This window comes from Zalophus californianus, chromosome 3 (assembly GCF_009762305.2).
Source record: "Zalophus californianus isolate mZalCal1 chromosome 3, mZalCal1.pri.v2, whole genome shotgun sequence".
Lineage (NCBI taxonomy): Eukaryota > Metazoa > Chordata > Mammalia > Carnivora > Otariidae > Zalophus > Zalophus californianus.
The window spans coordinates 58,290,856-58,312,544 of record NC_045597.1 but is presented as its reverse complement, the minus strand read 5'-3'; the positions used below and the strand labels follow the sequence as shown (position 1 = coordinate 58,312,544).

Genomic DNA, 21,689 nt, shown 5'->3' with positions numbered 1-21,689 from the left:
CTTCAGAGAGCTTCAGTGGGTGTGCACCTGCACATACAGCTGACTCTTAGACAACATGGGTTTGAACTAAGAGGGTCCACTTATACATGGATTTTTTTTCCAATAAATACAGGACAGTACTATAAATGTATTTTCCTTATGATTTTCTTAATAACATTTTCTTCTCTCTGGCTTACTTTATTGTAAGGGGTTCAGTATATAATACATATAACAAAATATGTGTTAATCAATTGTTTATGCTGTTGGTAAGGCTTCTAGTCAACAGTAGGCTATTAGTAAAGTTTCTGGGGAGTCAAAAAGCTATATGTGGTTTTTTGACTGCATGGAGGGATCAGCACGCCTAATCCCCACACTGTTCAAGGGTCAGCTGTATATACACATACATGCCTGCTCCACCTCATACACACATAATCAGAGAGGCTGCACAACCTAATTACCGGGAGATGTGCCTACATTAGACTACAGCACACTGTACAATCTTAACTCTACATACACACCTGCACAGCAAGACTTATGTCACAGGTAAATATTTCCAAACATAAATTTGAAAGCCTGACAAAAGCAGCGGCAGCAACAATAACAACACCTGAGTGCTAACTATGTGCTAGGCACTGTTTGAAGCATTTTATGTATTAATTCATTTAATTAACTCAAAAATCTTATAAGGTAGGTTATTATCATTACAAAATAGATTATTATTATTATTATTATCATTTCCACTTTATAGATGAAGAAACTGAGGCATAGAGATATTAAGTGACTTTGCCAAGGTCACACCTAGTAAGCAGAAGAGCCATGATTTGAACCCAGTCACAGCCAGGTTCCAGAGTCCTTCTTCTTGAAAATAATCATCTACTAACCTTTCTTGTAAAAAAGTGAAAGGGAGGTAGATTTCAATGGCTTCTGAGTCTGGAAGGCTGAGCTTGCTTGTGCCTCTGTGTTTGCAGTAGAATTTACACGTATAGTTGATCCTTTTTTCTTTGGGGATCTTACAGGAGAGAGATACCTAGACATATTCAAAGAAAAAGTCTTCATTTGAAGTTCCCTAACAGTCTCTCTCTCTCTTTCTCTCTCTCTCTCTCTCTCTCTCACACACACACACACACACACACACACAGCTGTACACATGCATCCAAACATATCTTATCTATTTAATCTGTTTTTCTGTACCAAATTCCTTCTCTCAGCAAACTATTTTTTTTAATTTTTATTTAAATTCTAGTTATTTAACATACAGTGCAGTTCTGGTTTCAGGAGTAGAATTCAAGGACTCATCACTTACATACAATACCCAGTGGTCATCACAACGAGTGCCCTCTTTAATGCCCATCACCCACCTAGCCCATTCCCCACTCACCTCCCTCCATCACCCCGCAGTTTGTTCTCAATGTCATTAAGAGTCTCTTATGGTTGTTTCCTCTTTTTTTTTTTTTTTACCCCTTCCTCTATGTTCATCTGTTTTGTTTCTTAATTCTACATGTGAGTGAAATCATATGGCATTTGTCTTTCTCTGACTTATTTTGCTTAGCATAATACACTCTAGCTCCATGTCACTGCAATTGGCAGTGCTGCAATTGGCAAGATTTCATTCTTTTTTATGACTGCATAATATTCCATTGTATATATATACACCACATCATCTTTATCCATTCATCAATGAATGGACATTTGGGTTCTTTCCATAGGTTGGCTGTTGTTGATAGTGCTGCATGTGCCTCTTCATATCTCTATTTTTGTGTCCTTTGGGTAAATACCTAGTAGTGCAATTGCTGGATCATAGGATAGTTCTATTTGTAACTTTCTGAGGAACCTCCGTACTGTTTGCTAGAGTGGCTGTACCAGTTTCAGCAAGCTATTTAAACACAAGCTGGAAAAGATACAGCCTAATAGGAAAATTAAGCTTGTCATTATCACTTCTAACTATTTTAATGAATGGTTTTTTTCTGAGAGTTACCGCTTTATTGATAAAAAGATAGCTGCATATGTATATATGTTCAACTTTAATAATTATAGTGAGATTGAGATCATAAAATAACTCCAGGTTAAAAGAATAAGTTATTGATACCAAAATAGTATTGTCATGTTTCTGATTTTCCTCTTAAAAATGTTTCATTGATAACTATGGTTCATATATATGATAAAACAAATATCACCTAGTACAGAATTCTAGTATTCAGATACATTGTCAGGAAGATTTACACCTATATACTAAATATATCAGATGTAAATCAACAGAGAGATATTAATATTCTCTCTCAATTTCTGATATTCTACCACTCTTGTGTTGCTTTTTATAGGATAATCCAGATCTACTTTCTAATTTTGTCTTAGTAGTTGAGAAATAATTCTAAGCAGGAAGGAGGATTTGTACTTTACTGTGGATGTTTCTACTACATGTAGGAATCACCATTAAAAGTAATCTTTTAAGTACCAGGGTCTGGTCTACTTCCAATCTTGGATTTCCCTTCAATTCACTAATTCACAATATTGTAGACAAACTTAACTTGGACAGGGGTTGGTCTCCCTGGAGTTCTAGGTACAAATATTCAACAACCTACAGAACATCACTGCTTGAATCTCAAACTTAAGAAGGCCAAAGGGGAGCTCTTGATTTCTTCCCTCTGTTTTTCCCAGCTCAATAAACGACTCCACATTACATCCCATTTCTTAAATCTAAAACCTAGGAGTTATTTTTAATTTCTCCCTTTTCCCAATTCCTCAAACTCAATGCAAAGCCAAGTCTTATTAAATCTTCCTCTAAAATACATCCTTGAGGGCGCCTGGGTGGCTCAGTCGGTTGGGCGACTGCCTTCGGCTCAGGTCATGATCCTGGAGTCCCGGGACTGAGTCCCGCATAGGGTTCCCTGCTCAGCAGGGAGTCTGCTTCTCCTTCTGACCCTCTTCCCTCTCGTGCTCTCTATCTCTCATTCTTTCTCTCAAATAAATAAAATCTTAAATAAAATAAAATAAAATAAAATACATCCTAGATCATTCTATTTCTTTCTATCTCTACTGACATATCTTAGACCAAGTCACTTACATGTCTCACTTGGACTACTAAAACTATCTCCAAATTGGTCTTCCTACTTCTTCCCTGTCCTACTCCAAACCCACCTGCACTTCAAATAGCAGCCAGAAAATTGCCCTTTAAAAATACAAAGTGTAGCAAGCTGCACCATTACTTAAAACCTTAATGCTTTCCCATTGCTCTGCTAAAATCCAAACCCTTTCCTATGGCCCAAGGGAATCTAAAGGGTCTGGCCTCAGTTTGCCTCTCCAAACTTGTCTTGTACCCCCAAACTCCTCTTACTCACTTTAACCCCAGCCACACTGGGATTCTTTCTGTTCCTTGGACCAGCTAAGTTTGATCTGCCTTAGGGCCACTGCACTTGCCGTTTGCTCTGCCTGGAACGTCCATGATGCAGATGTGTGCCTAGCCAGCATCCACTTGTCCCTGAGGTCTCAGGTCAAATATCGCTTTATCAGAAAAAGCTTCCCTAAACATTCCTACTCTCTCAGTTTCTCTCACATCACTTTATTTCCATTATAGTACTTAGTATACTCTCTTTTTTCTTTTAAGTAATCTCTACTCCCAACATGGGGCTTGAACTCATAACCCCAAGATCAAGAGTCGCATGCTTTACTGACTGAGCCAACCAGATGCCCAAATTTAGTATACTCTAAAAACACATCATGTATTAGTTTATTCCCCCCATAACATAAACGCTATGAGGGGAAGAACCTAGTCCATCTTACTCGCCTTTTATTCCCAGTGCCTAGAAAACGTCCTGGCACTTAAGAAAGAGATAAGGCTTGACTTATTTATATTAGTGCATAACCCAGCAAACAAATTTATATGTGGAGGCAGAGGCATCATATGCTAGAAATACTCTGGGTACAAGTTAGCATGGAAAGGACATCTCTGGAAAATAGCCCCTGAACTAATTACAGGACATTATAATGTCAATTCCTAGACAGAACTAAATAGAAATAACAGTAGGCACATTTCTATGAAAGGCACAGTACCTGGAATATTTGAGAACATGAGCTTTGGGGTCAGACTGCTTGGGTTTGATTTCTTCTGTTAACTTTTGGCAAGTTATGTTATCTCTCTCATTCCTATTTACAGATAACTGAGGCTGATAGCAGAATCTACTACCTTACAGGGCTGTTATGAAGATTAAATGGAAAAAAAAAAAAAGAATCTCAAGTACTTAGGCAACTGTCCAGCACACAGTGAACCTTCAATAAATATTAGCTATTTGCTTTCTTCTTCCATCATCATCAGCATCATCATGTACTTATCAACTGATTTAGTCTCATATCCCACCCTAGGTCCTGTGCCTATCGCCTATCCTATGCTTTACCCCAAATGCACTGATCTGTACTCCCTGAAAACGTTTCCTGCTTTCCTGGCCTTACACTTTGGAATTCATGCCATTTCTGACTCTTGGAACACTTTGTGTCTCCTCTCTCCTCTCCAGTTTCCATACAGAAATCCTATTTTCCATCTTTCAGGCCTAACTAAATTGCCATCTCCATCATGAAAATTATCCTCCTTATAGCAACCCTGAGTGATCTCAGCAGCACTCTGTACCACTTTATCTGATCTTTATTTGGGTCATGTGCCTTATATTCCTGCTTCTTCAAAGCAAGACTGATATCTTATTCAAAATTCTATTCCCTACAGTTTCTATATAGGATCTTGCATTATATCATGCTCAAAACCTAGTTGCAGGTTGAATGAAGAGCATAACATCCATTCTACTTACATATCCGCTGCAGTGTGATTACTCTGGAGAGGAAGGTTGAGAGCACAAGCAGATTCAAGGTGATCAGCTGGTCCTTCTCGGTCTTTTGCTTGTTTAATCAGATCAAATAAAGGTGAATCCTACATGAAACCAGATGACATTAAACCCACATTGGTAAGTATGATTTTCCCATGTATTTATCAAAATCATATTGTCTGACATGGTGAGCACTACAGATTTAGTTACAACTGACAGCAGCAATTCAGAATTCAGATGAGATCCTTCTCTCCACTGTGAAAATACCAATCTCCCTACAAGGATATCAAGCATATCACACACTTTTGGTTTTACCAGTGAAATCTACCCATCATTCAAAGAACAGATAATTCCACTTTTACTCAAACTCTTCTGAGAATAGAAAAAGTCGAAACATTCTTGATCTCATTTTATGGGGCTAGTACAACAGTGATAGGAAAACTTGTCAAGGACATCAAAAAGGTAATTATAGCCCATTCTCACTCATGAACAGAGATATAAAAATCCTAAACAAGAAATAATAGCAACCCAAATCAGCAGTGTCAAAAAGAGAATATATCATTACCAAAGTTGAGTTTATCCATGTTGCAAAACTGGTTCAGCATGAAAAAATCTATAATGCAATTCACCTTGCTAATAAATAAGTCAAAGGTGAAAAATCTTATCAAAATCAATGAAGGAATAAGTTCTCATTTTAAAACCCATTTGTAATTAAAAGAAAAGAAAGAAAAAGAAAGAAAGAAAGAAGGAAAGAGCAAACTTAATTCAACCAGGAATGGCAACGTACTTCCTAATTTGATAAATGGCATACACAAACATACCAAAACCCATAGCAAACAATGTAATAGTGAAACATTACAAGCATTGCCCTTAAAAAATCAGAGACAACAAAAGGACGCCCATTATCATGCTTTCTATTCAACACTGTATGTGAGGTTCCACCTAGCTCAACAAGAAAAAGAAATATAAGATTAAAGTATTAAATGAAAAAAATGACAATACCATTATTCACAATATGAAAAATAATTACACTTCTACATATCAAGCAAAAAGTTTGAAAGTCTAATTTTTAAAATATCATTTACAAAAAGATAAGACCAGCAGTAAAAGTCACTAAAATACTGATTCAAAATTTATAATTTTCTGGAGGCGACTGCTTACAAGTTCATAAAAAGGGGGCCCTTACATGTTTTACTTTATTTTTTATTTTTATTTTATTTTTTTAAAAGATTTTATTTATTTATTTGACAGAGAGAGACACAGCGAGAGAGGGAACACAAGCAGGGGGAGTGGGAGAGGGAGAAGCAGGCTTCCCGCTGAGCAGAGAGCCTGATGCAGGGCTCGATACCAGGACCCTGGGATCATGACCTGAGCAGAAGGCAGACGCTTAACGACTAAGCCACACAGGCGCCCCTGTTTTACTTTTTTAATCCATAAACTAAGAACAAAAAGAAAACAGACAGATTGCCAAGATGCTGGGTTTATCTCAAAAGGGAAAGTGGCACAACAGTAAGTAAATATACAAAGCAATGTAGAAGAAAAGTAGATTTTGTAAAAATATTAAGAATAGTCCATTCAATGAAGTGTTGAAAAACTTAGCAATTTGAAAGGAATATATAGAAAATGAATTACTTATATTAAAAAACAAAATTTAAAAATTATTAGAAATAAATACAGTATCTTTACAACTTCTTGATAAGGAAGGACTTTGTGGGTTTGACCAAAACCCAGAAATCATAAAGAAAAAAAATTTCTGTTTGACTAAAACCACAATAAACTTAGTTAAGCTAAATCTTTAAAAAATAAACAATATTGGGTTTTTTTCTGTAACCCCCATAATGTAATTTTTTAAAAGATTTTTTATTTTTGTGAGAGAGAGAGAGAGAGAGAATGAGCTGGGGCGTGGGGCAGAGGCAGAAGCACACTCCCCACTAAACAGGGAGCCTGATGTGAGACTTGATCCCAGGATTCTGGAATCATGACCTGAGCAGAAGGCAGACAGTTAACTGACTGAGACACCCAGGCGCCATATAATGTAATTTTTATTATCAGTAATTCTTTCCTATTCTTTCCTTTCATTAAGGGCACTCTGAAGTGCAATCTAAGTAAGCGCTTTCATCGGAGTAAAGTAATGCTAACAACACCAGCTAATGCATGGATGTCATAGTCAATGTTTTACATTTTCTAGGTACTGACAAATTATATACAAAATTATAGATGCTCTTCAACAGACGAATGAATAAAGAAGATGTGTTCCATATACAATGGAATAATACTCAGCCATCAGAAAGGATGAATACCCAACTTTTACATCAACGTGGATGGGACTGAAGGAGATTATGCTAAGTGAAATAAGTCAAGCAGAGAAAGTCAATTATCATATGGTTTCACTTACTTGTGGAACATAAGGAATAGAATGGAGGACATTAGGAGAAGGAAGGGAAAAATGAAGGGGGGTAAATCGGAGGGAGAGATGAATCATGAGAAACTATGGACTCCGAGAAACAAACTGGGGGTTTTAGAGGGGAGGGGGGTGGGGGGATGGGTTAGCCTGGTGATGGGTATTAAGGAGGGCACGTACTGCATGGAGCACTGGGTGTTATATGAAAACAATGAATCATGGATCACTACATCAAAAACTAATGATGTATTGTATGGTGACTAACATAACATAATAAAAAATATTTATTTAACTAAAATAGTGTGGGTGTAAATCCACATATATTCAGAAGTGGCCTATTTCCATTTTTCTCTCTATGACATTTTAAGAGACCCTAAGATTCACAAAGAAGGAAAAAATGAAACAAGATGAAACCAGAGAGGGAGACAAACCATAAGAGACTCTTAATCTCAGGAAACACACTGAGGGTTGCTGGAGTGGAGGGTGTAGGAGGGATGGGGTGGCTGGGTGATGGACACTGGGGAGGGTATGTGCTATGGTGAGTGCTGTGAATTGTGTAAGACTGATGAATCACAGACCTGTACCCCTGAAACAAATAATACATTATATGTTCATTAAAAAAATAAAAAAAAAAGACAAAGAAATGCAAGTAAACCTGAGCCTTTATAGGATTTAGGTATGCTACTAATCAGGCATTTTACTTTCTCTTCAGATTAGCCTCCTCCAAGGATTAAGGTAGCATTTTTTACCAATAGTCTTTATGTTTCACTCAAGTATCACTTTTATTACTTCATCTCCCCCAACCCAAGTGGTCACACAGATATACAGATATAAGTTTATGATAATGAGTATGTCATGATAATGGGAGGAAGTATAGTGCAGTGGACAGGTGTGAGACTCTGGTGCCACATGACATGGGTTCACATCCTGGCCTTTATTAGTTGCATGACTTTGAGCAAGCTGCTTAACTTCATTATGACTCATGACTCACTTCTCTCAGCTGTAAAGTGGAGATACTAACGACAATACTTAAATCACAATACTGTGAGAATTAAGTGGATTAATAATACACGTTAAGCATTTACAACAGAGCAGGGCACAGAGTAAGTGTTATGTAAACATTTGAAATTAGTATGGTTAAGTTCTTACTTAATATATCTAAACAAATGCCTTTACACAAAGGACAATGTATCTGTTCAAATGTATGACGGTCCACCTCATATATTCATACATTCCATCCATCCACCCAATATTTGTTGTCTACTCTGTAAGACACTCTCTGGTAGGAAGTAATAATTATAAACAACCCCCCAACTGTCAGGTATCAATGGACTTGAAGAATCATTTCAGAGGCATGGGTCCTCTTCCACCTAACTCAACTTGTTCCATTGATGTCTATGTGTAAAATAAACTTTAACAACCCTCTACCACCAAAAAACTGCTGCTCTTTTCTAGTTTTTCCCATATCATTATCGTTCCTTATATACAGTTGTCCAAAGCAAAAGAGGAGTCATCTTTACTCTTTCCCTTGAACTCCACTATCCAATCCTGGGAAGTCATGTTGCTCTAACTTCAAAATACATCCCAAGTTTAACTTCTCATCATCTCTAACATTACTATAGTCTAAGCCAATACTGTCTCTTGTCTATACTACCACAAAGGCATCTTCCAACTGGTTCTCATACTTCCACTCTTGGTGCCTCTCAGTTCTTCTCAATAAAGCTGATAAACTCCTCCCCATGCCCTCCCCCACTATTCAAAACCCTCCAATGACTTCCCATCTACACTAGAATAAATCCAAACTCTTTATCCTGGCTTACTAAGCCAGAGTCCCTTGAGATCTGGCCCCCTCTCAGGCCTCACTTTCTACTACTTTCCTCCTTACTTACTCCTGCCATACTGGTCATCTTTCTGTTCCTTGAACACAGCATGATTCTCCCTGTCTCAGTTTCTGTATTTACTGTTTCCTCTGTCTGCAATGCTCTTTACCAGAGCTTCCCATGACTCAACCCACTCCATTATTCACACTGTCTCCTCAAATAGCATCTCCTCGGCAAAGCCTTCTCTGAACATCCTGTCCAAGACAGTCTTAATTCCCACTTTACTACTACTCCCAACTTTGCTCTATTTTCTTAACAGTACCAAGCACTATTTGAAATCATATTCTGTATTCATTTGTTTACTTGTTTATTAACTGTCTCCTTCAGTTATCTTGTTCACAACCGTATCCCCAATGTCTAAAATTGCCTACACACAGTAGGGACTCAATAAACATTTGTTGAATAAATGAAAAAAGTGAGTAGGCAAAAGTGTTCAAAGTCCTTTGAGGTTAATTCCACTTTAATATATACCCTAGATCCTTTAAAAATAAAATATTTACCTACTCCTTTCCCCCATCTTTTTCCTGTAACCATTAGTCAAACATGTATGTATGTGTACCTTACACAAAGAAAATAAAAACATGAAAAGTATTTCAGAATGCCTCTTATTTAGAAAACATTTTTTTTTTCAAAGTGAAGTACAGCGGAGCACTTAGGCAACCTACAGCAAAACTAAAAATTAGTTTTGTCTGTAAAAACCATATCCACTAAACATCAAACATTTACTGAATACTTCCAATGGACCAGGAACAGATACGACTCCTCCCCACATGGTGCTCAGAGTCCAACGGGAAGAGGTAGACAATAAACAAACAAGGAAATGAGTAGGTAATGACAGATTCAGAAAAATTCTATGAAACAACAGAATTTCTTATGAAGAATACAAATGGAGACCCTCGAGGGTGGTTCCAGGAAGATGTATGTGAGAAGGTAACGGACGCTAAGACTTGAAAGAAGAAAAAGAGTCTGTGTTTTGAGAGGACCAAGAGGCAGAGTCTCCCAAGATGAAAGAAAATGTGCTGAGAAACTCGTGTTATTTTAGGAAATAAAAAGAGGCTACTGGTACTAAAGTAAAGTGGTGGTGCAGTAATGGAGAGGCTGCTAGAGAAAAAGGAAAATAGCTGCCTGATGATCCAAAATTATAAAGACCATGCTTAAAAGTTTGAATAATCTAAGAGAAATGGGACATCTATTACAAAAGAAACTATATTTTAGGATAGAGATTTTTCTTGTCATAAATCACTAATATGGAAATAGCTAGTCCAACTGTGTCTTGCTTCCTATTATATACATTCCTAGCCTAGAATTGGGGTTCTACAAATATTTGCTGAATAACTAAATGATTTATTGTTTGCTTTCAGGAATGTATTCCAGGTGATAGAGGTCACCATAACCCATACTGCCTTAGCCCTGTTTCAAGCGGCAGAATTTCCTATCAATTTCCAACTGCCTAGCTCCAACATGCATGAAGAATGTGCCAGGCAGGTTTAGTACCAAGTTCAGTGAGAGCAAGTCGTATGCATATAACTAAGGAATTAATGCAGTTGACCTGAAATTTAAAAAAGAAAAACCTACTATTCACTAACTTACTTAAGTCCTTAGCTTCACTGCAAGCACAACTGAAAATATGAAATTACCAGTATACTCTGGGTTATTTTTATTTCAGCAGTAGTATGTTATCAACCAAAATGTCTTTCAGCCTATCTTCTCTCCAAGAGAAAAATGTGTATAAGCAGTATAAAACAGGGCCAGGATTAGGGTACAGCAAGAGAGGTGCCTTGGATGCAAAATTTAAGGAGGCATTCACTTGTACTTGCATTGACCCTACTATGAAATTTGCCCTTTGGAGCACTGAACACTAAACTGATAATGAAAGTTAGTTAATTTAAGATACATTTGGCAAAACGGAATGAGATATCACTTTCATGGTTTGCTTAGATGAGAATTAAAGCACTTTCAATTTACAAAGTTAATTCAAATGTATTATCTCATGTAATCCCCAAAATAAATCTGTGCATTAAGTGTTATCATTATTCATTTTATGGATCACAAACATTAACTATTTTAGTAAATTATGACTGCATACTATATACTATGTTATGCACTAAAATTATTTTCAGAGTGTAGGATAATAATATTCGAGGTTTATAAATATAAAAACCAAAACTCTTTTAGGCTATTTTTTAAAAATAAAGAAGGAATAGAGCAGCTTCCTAGAACAAGTATTAGAATACGACTTACAAAAAACATTTTATTAATTTAACTATTGTTTTCCATCTTTATCCAAAGGATATACCAAAAAAGAAATCTATATTAACATCTGTTATTAACAATAGCTATCATTTAGTAAATGCTTACTGCATGTACACATTTAATTTTCACAAAATCCTGTGGGTATACTATCCCCACTTGAGAGATAGAGAAAATGAGACTAATAAAAGGATTTGAACTTAGGCAGCCAGGCTCCAGAGTCTGAGCTCTTATCCACTGACTATACTATAATTTTCATTAATTTCTTAGTATAAAAGACAGCGGCAATAAAACAAGTGCATGAATTAATTTTACCAAGGCTAATCCTGGTATTACACACTATTTAATAAAGTGAAATGTGCCCGATAATCATTCTTCTAGCAGAAAATAACACAAAGTCATACTTATTTAATCAGAGATGACTATCTACAACTTCCACAATATTTGCTTAACATAATTATATAATTTACCAAGCAGTGACTAGAGTTTACATAAAATATTAGTTTCCTTTCCAGGGTAACTATTTGGTATAATAAATACCAAAACAATACAATGATGAACTATGAATCAAATTTTGACAAAGCTAGACAATTTATATTACAATCAGTTTGAGCATGTTTAGTTAGAAGCACTGTTTTTGAAAAACACACGTGTTAAATATTAGAAATTATGCAAAAGAGGCCCAAAATTCTAACTAGATTTTCATTAAAAAGTGATCATTTAGAGCAATTTTTAAGTCTCTCAAAACAGCAATCCCTTTGTTAAATTATAGACTAAAAGCAGATATTTTTAAGAACTTGAAAACTTTAAAGTAGCAATATTATTATGTCAATTATATACAACTTTACACACACAAATATTTCAAACAACTATGTACCCTAAAATGTATTTTTAAAAGTATTTTCTAAATTGATATCTTCATCAACTTTTTCAAAAACAATGAGAAGTATATCAATTTGGGTAGATCCTATTTTCTTTATTTCAAATTAAGTTATTTTGTGGTATTGGATATTATTTAAAGTCTTTTAAAAATGTAATTCACAAAATATATTTTGCACTTGTATTAATTTTAAAATACTGTTTAAAAAAAAGAATTCCTAACTCAAAATTAGCCAAGAATTCTAAAACTGGGTCAGGGTTTACTTGAAGATATTTGACATATTTGCTCTGGGTAGGCAGCTCCAAGGGCGACGGCAAAATTTATGCAATTCAACTAAGACAGCCATTTTTCTAAATGAAATATTACAGGAGTTAAAAGTCCACTCCCATCAGTACTAGCTTCAATGGCCACAGCAAGTATATCCAATGAGAGCGTCCTTTGTTCTAACAATCATGATAAAATCGTGTTACAGGGTCATTATTTGTATAATTTACCCTAAATGTTGTGGGAAAGTTATTGTTCCTAATCCAAAGAAGAGATCTTATTCTAACTGAAAGTATAAGAAAATCTATAATGAATATTTGCAAAATGAATAAAAATTCATACAGTAGGCAGAATTAATATTATAAAGGGAAACAATACAGTGTGAGAAATGGACATTAAAAGAGGAATAGGGTATGAAAGCTTATGAACTAGCATGTCTGAATATGATGAAAATATCAAGGATGTTTTGTCAAACTTGGAAGGAGTAGAGGGTTATGACTGAGCAGAAAAGCACAAGATGGATGGATGAGAGCTCAAAGGTGAGGAATAAACATGCTTGCCATGCTGAAGTGAGGAATCATCAATTATCTATTAATAATGCTGAATATGAATTTGTAAAAAAGTAAAAAGAACAAAAATATACACCCTATGATTAAATAATCATAAGAAAAGTCATTTTTCTCAAATAATTCCTGCCTTAACCAGGGCCTCTCTACCAGAGAATCAAAATCACCAGATTTTTACCTTTGGGAATCTAATTAGTACCCTTTACCTATTTACATTATACCATGACAGCAAATATTGTAGCAGGTTTAACCTATTCATAGCGCCAAAGTTTTGTGTCAAAAATTATTTAAGGACTAGACATTGAATTGCTTTCAAGAAAATAAAACGAACTTAGAAACTTAAGCCAACATTATTGAGAAATTTCACTGGTCTTGGGCTTTGCTGCTTCCACCTCTAGGTGGACATACTCTTGAGTTCTCAGAATTTTATAATCCTTAAAGTTTCCAATCTGAAACTGAACTAGATCTGAGTCAGTAGGAATAGGCCTATTGGCTTGGGCCTAGGCTCCTTGCAACCAGTTTTTGTTGATATGAACATTTACTATTTCTACACCTGCTCTGGCTTTGGAAATCCCTTGGCCATTCTTGTTCTGAAGCCTTAAAATAAGGGTTGGCCAAATATGGACACAACACTAACTTGACATGTAAAGGTAACGTAAGGTTCTAAGGGCACAGTTTAGTTTCAGCACATCAGTATAGCCAAGCCAACTTAATTTTTGTACTTAATTTCAATGAAAACAATCTACAAAGTAACTAGGAGATAGTAAAACTGATTGTTAAACTATTATACTAAAATCTGTACATTCAAACAAGCACTGTTAAATGGTGTGGTATGTCTTTAAGTATAGTAAGAGTTCAGAATCTCCACTCATTAATTTCAAGTCTAGACCATCGATGGCCTAGATTATCCCTAGAATGACTCAGTTATATTTTATAAGGTAAACTTTTACTTTCTGATATAGCTTCTAATTTAGCTCGAAGGCAGCATATGTCAGAGTCCCCACAGAAGCTTTATTTAACACACAGGTTAGATTTCTCCTCAACCCCTAAAATTCTGATAATGCCAGGAAGGGGTAATATCTACATTTTAAAAAAGCTCCTCAGCAGATCTTAATGCAATCCTACCATTCTAGCTCCCTCCCACCTGATCCTTGCCATGTCTCCCTTATATTTATCTCTCCCCGCCACCTCTTTAAAAACTAACTTTAGTTTTCTAATTCTGACAAAAATTTCTAAAAACTGACTCACTCTTTCTTAAATAGCAATACTATTTTAACAACTCCATTTCTTGCCTTCTTAGGTTTCAAAAGGCATCCTTTCAACCAGCCCCTAAATTCTATTTTCTAGAATACTAATGACCCAGGTAAATTTGAGATCAGTCAGATATAAAAGTGTAGTCTCTGTGGTGAAACTCAGAAATTCCCTAAATCATAACATAGTCAATCACTGACAGAAGACTTTTGGTTCTCATTTTCCCAACATTTGGGCTAAAGTGATGATAAGGTAAGAAGACAGAATATTAGAAACATTTACATTAACTTTGTGAGAACTAATTTTTTAAAAATATTTTATTTATTTATTTGACAGAGAGAGCACAAGCAGGGGGAGCAGGCAGAGTGAGAGGAAGAAGCAGGCTTCCCGTTGAGCAAGGAGCCTGATGTGGGGCTCAATCCCGGGACCCCAGGATCCTGACCTGAGCTGAAGGCAGATGCCCAACTGACTGAGCCACCCAGGCGCCCCTGTGAGAACGAATTTTTAATGCCAGACCCACAGCAAAAATTTGGTATTGTCTAGTGAGGGTACCACACTGTAAAGTAGAATAAAAACTGTGATCTTTCTTCCATTGTGTCTTATCTTGATAACTATAATTAATGATTCAAAGTCATTACCACATACTTCATAGTATTTTACTTCCTTCACTACCAAAATAATGTCTTCTTGATCCTCTCAATTTAAAAATATTTACTGAGCATCTACTGTATGCCAAGTTCTATGCAAAATATTTTACAAACATTATCTCATGTAATCCTCATAGTAAATCTATAAAATGCATCCTATTATTATCCCCATTTTATAGATAAAGAACCTGAAACATGGAAGTTAAGAAATCTGCCCCATGTCTTATGGCTAATGAATGGTGGAGCAGGGATTTAAACCAAAGTCTGTTTCAAGAGCATGTGCTGTTAGTTCCTACACTACAATGTAAACCAGGTTCATTTGCTCATTTTCTCTTTGTTCTTTGTGCCTACTATCATGTTTTTAGCTGTGTTTCCATGGCGTTGTCTCCCCCTACAATTAGCTCTACTCCCCACAATTCCATCTACAATTCATTCATTCATTCCACAAATACTCACATTCTATGACAGGCACTATAGCCACTGAGAAGAATATAACATTAATGATAGTACCTACTACATAGGGTTGTTGTGAGAATTAAATAAACTACACAAAGGGTTTGATACAGTACATGGCACATAATAAGCATTCCCTAATTCTGCCCTTGAAGAGTTTATAGATTTACCAAATGCCAGGCTAGCACCAAGAACTTTATTTATATTATTTCATTCCCAAAACAAACTCTAGGAGGAAGGTACTATTTTTTATGTCATTTTACAACTGAAGAAAGGTAGGCTAAGATTAAGTTGCCCAAAGGCACAGTTAGTAAGTGGTGGATCCAGGATTTGGCCAGAAGTTTTTTCACTCCAGTGCCCGGGTTTTTAATCCTTATGCTACAGTCTCTAGTCTAATGAAGGAAACAGATAAGTAAATAAAAAACAGCCATCCAGAGCAGTAAGTTCCATAATCAAAGGATACACAGGGTATATACACTGGAAATCAAGAGAAGGACATCGAATCCAGATTAGGTACCTTAGGGGAAAACTTCCTAGAAGAAGGTTAAGCCTGATTTGAGTCCTACAGATAGAAGTTATTTCAAGTGGAAAGCAGAATAGACAGCTCAGAAACAAGAGAAAATATGGCCCTAGAGAAACTTCACGTAGCTCCCATAAAATGAGGAAAATAATACTCCCTCATAGGGTTGGTTGTTATAACAATTAGATGATAAGTATATAAAGGACTCAGAATGGCACCAGGGGGGTAAGTCCTCAAGACTGAGATGATTCGTTCCATAAAGCTAAAACATAGATTTTATAACAAGGAAAGAGCAGGGGATTAAACTAATTAAAGGATTTTAAGCAGGTGACTAGCAGGGTCCAGATGGGACTTTTAGATAGCTCTAAAATAAAACCCCAGTGACTAGCCTAGCATATAATGGATACTCAAATATTTCTAGAATGTTATACAATATAGCCATATCAAGGATTAAATTAAAATACAGCAAAGCACCAAGAAGAAAAGTGATACGATTTGCTTTCTAATTGACATTAAATATCACCTGTGGCAGCCAGCCTCCAAGATCACCCCAATAATCCCTACCATTGGGTTATTTATATCCTCGTGAAGACTCCTCCTATATTGTTAGACTGTCTGGTCAATGGCATATGGCAGAAGTGACAGCATGCCCTGCAGTTTTAGGATCCCGGAAGTCCCATGGAGAGAGGCCACATGGCAAACAAAGGAAGCCTCTAGCTAACAACCAGTGAAGAAGTAATAAGGCCTGCTAACAACCATGTGAGTGAACTGGGAAGCAGATTCTCCAACTCCAGCAAAGCCTTCAGCTGACTGCATCTTTAGTTGACAACTTGAGGGTCTCTCCTGAGTGAACAGGAACCAAAACCACACACAGCTAAGCCACTCCCAGATTTCTGACCTTCAGAAACTGTGTGATATAACAAACTTTAGTTATTTTTTTTATTAAATATTTTACTTATTTGTCAGAGAGAGAAAGCATGCACACAAGCAGGGGTAGTGGCAGGCAGAGGCAGAGGGAGAAGCAGGCTCCCCGCTGAGTCCCAATGTGGGGATCGATCCCAGGACCCTGGGATCATGACCTGAGCCGAAGGCAGATGCTTAACCGACTGAGCCACGGGCATCCCCAAACTAGTTATTTTAAGTTGCCACATCTTGGGGTAATTTCTTATACAGCAAATAGATAATTAATATAGCAACTGACTTTTTTAGAAGACTATAAAGAAAATATTTAGTGGGAGGGGTGCCTGGGTGGCTCAGATGGTTAAGCGTCTGCCTTTGGCTCAGGTCATGATCCCGGGGTCCTGGGATCAAGTCTCGTGTCAAGCTCCCTGCTCAGCGGGGAGCCTGCTTCTCCTTCTGCCTCTCTCTCTGTTTCTCATGAATAAATAAAATCTTTAAAAAAAAGAAAATATTTAGTGGAATACTTAACTTTTGAAAGTTATGTATTTATATCTGTAGCACTATGTCCAGGACTGAGAGACCAGTTTTTCTCTTGGACTCAGGCAAGCTGTCTCATGTCATTACTTATCTGCTTAAATTTAACTGTCAGCATGATCACTCTCTGGACAACACTTCACTATGCTTTGCCACTTAATCTTGTGAAGGAAACCAGACTCTATCAGCAAGATTAGTATAAATCCCACTGAATAAATAATATGCAAGAAAAAGTAGAAGCTCTAAGGCTATTCTAAATTTCATAATTAACACACATTTCTAAAGCAAGTATGAACTTTTCCAGAGAGTCAAGGACTTAAATAAAGGTTATCAAGTCAAGGTGTTCCTAAAAGAGATTCTGGTTATCCAAGTAAGCACAAAGTCTCTAGTGCTAGTAGAAAAATTAATAATAGGGGCGCCTGGGTGGCTCAGTCATTAAGCATCTGCCTTTGGCTCAGGTCATGATCCCAGGGTCCTGGGATCGAGCCCCACATTGGGATCCCTGCTCGGCGGGAAGCCTGCTTCTCCCTCTCCCACTCCCCCTGCTTGTGTTCCCTCTCTCGCTGTCTCTCTCTGTCAAATAAATAAAATCTTAAAAAAAAAGAAAAATTAATAACAGAAGTGGAAGATGGGAATTGCTATTGTTTTCTGGGTATTTTAAGGAATATTATTGGACCTATGTTACAGGAAATGTTTTTGTACTAGCCTAAGCCAAATCATTATAAGATCATTTTACCCTGCAAAAGGAAACTCGAATACAAAATAGATAATCTAGGCGGGCCTTGACCTTTCTGACAGTTCTTTCTCATTTTACTTTACTACTTTTTTAATATTGATATTCCTCAGGATGTTCTTGCCAATATATATGCTGGTTGAGCCACTATCACAGCTTTAATTATGTATTTCTCCTAAATCTACATTTCTGACTAAAGGTACTTATTCAAGTTCCAGATCCATTATTTCCAGCTAGATATCTCAGACCTCCACATTGATAAGGCAAACATTTTGTGACAAACATGTCAAATATTCACATGTTCAAACATTAACATGAACTCATTACCCTCATCACCAATCAGCTATGACTCCTTCAATATCTTCTTTGGTTAACTGTGTTATCAACCCCCTAACCACTGACAGTACAAATCTTGGAATTATCCTCAGTTCTATCCAGGCTCCTAAGTTTTGGAGATTCATCCTTTTACTTTTAACATATATATATCTTTATATTTAAAACTGGTGTCTTGTAAATAGCACAGAGTTGGGTCTTTCTTTTTTAACCACTTTGACAATCTTTGCCTTTTTATTGGGATGCTAAGACCATTTATATTTAATGCAGTTACTGATAATGGTTAGTTTAAATACTACATCTATTTGTTCCATCATCTTCTTTATTCCCTTCTTGACAAAGGTGCAAAAGCAAATCAACGGAAAAAGGATAGGCTTTACAACAAATAATGCTTGAAAATATCCATAAGCCCAAATAAAAGAACCCTGGCCTAAATCTCCAAACTTGTACAAAAGTAAACTAAAAATTGGGTGCCTGGGAGGCTCAGTTGGTGAAGCATGGGACTCTTGATCTCAGGGTTGTGAGTTCAAGCCCCAGGTTGGGTGTAGAGATTACTTAAAAAATAAAATCTTTACAAAAGATTTTTAAAAAATAAACTAAAAATGGATCATGTATTTAAATATAAAATGTGAAGCTATAAAACTTAAAAAAAAAAGCATAGGGGAAAATCTTTGGGATCTTAAACTTGACACCACAGGCATGATCCATAAAAGAAAAATTGATAAATTAGGCTTCATCAAAATTTAAAGCTTTGGCCATGAGAAGAGGATAAAAAAAGAAGCTATAGACTAGGAGAAATTATTTGTAAGCCACATCTCCAATAATAGACTAGTGCCAAATATATAAAGAACTTGACAAACTCAATGGTAATAAAACAAACAATCCAATTAGAAAATGGGCAAAGATATTAGAAGACATTTCACCAAAGAGGAAATACAGATCACAAACACAGAAAAGATATTCAATATCATTAGCCATCATCCTAATGGAAAATGTAAAGTATAAACTCCATGAGCTATCCCTATACTGTCAGAATGGCTAAAAAAAAAAAAAAGTGACAATATCAAATGATGGCAAGGATATAGAGAAACTGGAGCCCTCATATATTGCTGGTGGGAATTTAAAATGGTACAACCACTCTAGAATATACTCTGGCAGTCTGATTAAATAAAACACACAATAACCACACAATTCTGCAATTGTTCTCTTTGGGTATTTATCCCAAAGAAATGAAAACTCAAGTTCATATAAAACCTGTGCACAAAGTTCACAGCAGCTTTACTTGTGATACTTAGAAACTGGAATCAGCCCAGATATTCTTCAATACAAGTATGGTTAAAGAAACTGTAGTACATTCACACTATGAAATATTAATCAGCAATAAAAAACTACAAACTATTGATACATGTAATATCTTAAATATATCTCTAGAAAATTTGACTGAGTGAAAAAAATAGATAACCCTAAAAAGATAATAGTATTTGATTCCATTTATGTTACATTTTGAAATAACAAAATCTTAGAAATAGAAGGCAGATTAATAGTGACCAGGTGTTAAGGACAGGCATGAGAGGCTGGAGGGATGTGGGTTTAGCTCCTTGTATGATGGGTGCAGTTCCTTATCTGATACAACTGTTCAATTTCTTAACTGTAGTGGTAGATATATGAACCTACGCACGCTGTCCCCAGGTCAGGCTGCCAGGTGTCTCTTAGTTGGCGGTGGGAGGTGGGGAGGTGGAGGGTGGAATCTAACTGGTGTCCCTCCAGAGCCCTGCTGTCTCTAAGGCAAGAAAGGGAAGTCTTGGGACAGGCTACCTGTTGTGGCTGTGTCCCTTCTGCTGATTCCATTTGCTGCTCCAAGCCTCCTGGTGAGCAAAGGCAATCTTAGGAATCTTGAGCTTGTGGTAACAGCACTTGAAGCAAAATGGTTAATGCTATTTCCAGACATTGCTAATGGAGCAATGGTGTAATAACCTGTCTAAAAAATCCACTTTTTCATTATTAAGACTGAATCGCAAAACAGATTCACTGAAGTAGAGAACTAAATCTTAAGATTTCAATTTATAGTATGGCCAAATGGAAAGTATTTTTATTAAAAAGATTATTTCTTCTAATTATCAATATTTTAAGAACATATTTTCAAGTAACCTTTAAATAAATATGGAGGTAACAGATAAAAGTTTTAAGACATGCTCCTTCTCAAGAAGAAACTAATTCAAAGGTGATGAATAAAACAAATCTTAATAAACCAAACTATACACTTCTCTAGTTCAGCTGAAATTTTCTCAAATATATCAGTGTTTTGTAATGCACAGTATAGCTACTAAAAAGAAAAAAATGCATTTTCATTAACAGCAAAACAGTTTTATCAAGTAAGAATTAAGCTTTGATAGTGTTTCTGACTAGTAATTTTAAATGGTTTACATAGTCTGTCTTCTGTAGCATACTTATTTAAGGCTCATTTGGTGGCAGAAATTCTTAGACCAAAAATTTTTGCTAGATTCATCCCAGCAGGTATACTACTTTGAGGTAGTCCCTGAAAAAGCCTTCTCTATATTAGAAAGCAAGACAGCAGAATCTCAACTCTTTCCTTCAGATTGTATATATCTTAGATAAGAATTTTATTGCTTCTGACCAACAATTGTTTTTAAATTTACAAAGTAGTAAATATAAAATGACTTTCAGTGTTTTAAAACATCAAAGTACATTCTATTTTCTAATTAACCCACATATACTTATATAAACAGAAAAGCACATATGCAGGGGCGCCTGGGTGGCTCAGTCGTTAAGCATCTGCCTTCAGCTCAGGTCATGATCCCAGGGTCCTAGGATCGAGCCCCGCATCGAGCCCCACATCGAGCCCCACATCAGGCTCCCTACCCTGTGGGAAGCCTGCTTCTCCCTCTCCCACTCCCCCTGCTTGTGTTCCCTCTCTTGCTGTGTCTCTCTCTGTCAAATAAATAAATAAAATCTAAAAAAAAAAAAAAAGGAAAGCACATATGCATTTTTTTTAAAAAGCTTAAAGTCTAAAAAGTTAATCTATTCCTAAAAGGTTCCATTTCAGATATGTCATAATGGAAGGTACCAAGGCTTTAGTAGTTTATATGTATGTTCATGTCAGAAATTAGTTTATTTTTCATATTGTTTAAAACGGATGGTGGCTAAAATCATTTTGAAAAATTTATGGTAAGATAGATTAAAAGATACAGTAGAAAATGTTCTTATCTAGTAGAAAATGTTTTTATCTAATAGGACATATGAAGAAAAAGCAGTGTTCCCTTCTAAACCTT

At 36.2% G+C, this 21,689-nt stretch overlaps 1 protein-coding gene across 2 annotated transcripts in view; it reads right to left on the bottom strand.

Annotated features, from left to right (window-relative positions):
* The window catches only part of RB1 (RB transcriptional corepressor 1), a 160,508-nt gene that overhangs the window by 21,340 nt on the left and 117,479 nt on the right, over nucleotides 1-21,689 (bottom strand). For both annotated transcript variants that reach the window (XM_027589125.2, XM_027589124.2), the window contains 2 exons: nucleotides 4,773-4,891; nucleotides 861-1,006 (listed from right to left, as the gene is read on the bottom strand). In XM_027589125.2, the coding sequence (XP_027444926.2) occupies nucleotides 861-1,006; nucleotides 4,773-4,891 (265 nt within the window). The remainder of the gene's footprint in view (nucleotides 1-860; nucleotides 1,007-4,772; nucleotides 4,892-21,689) is intronic.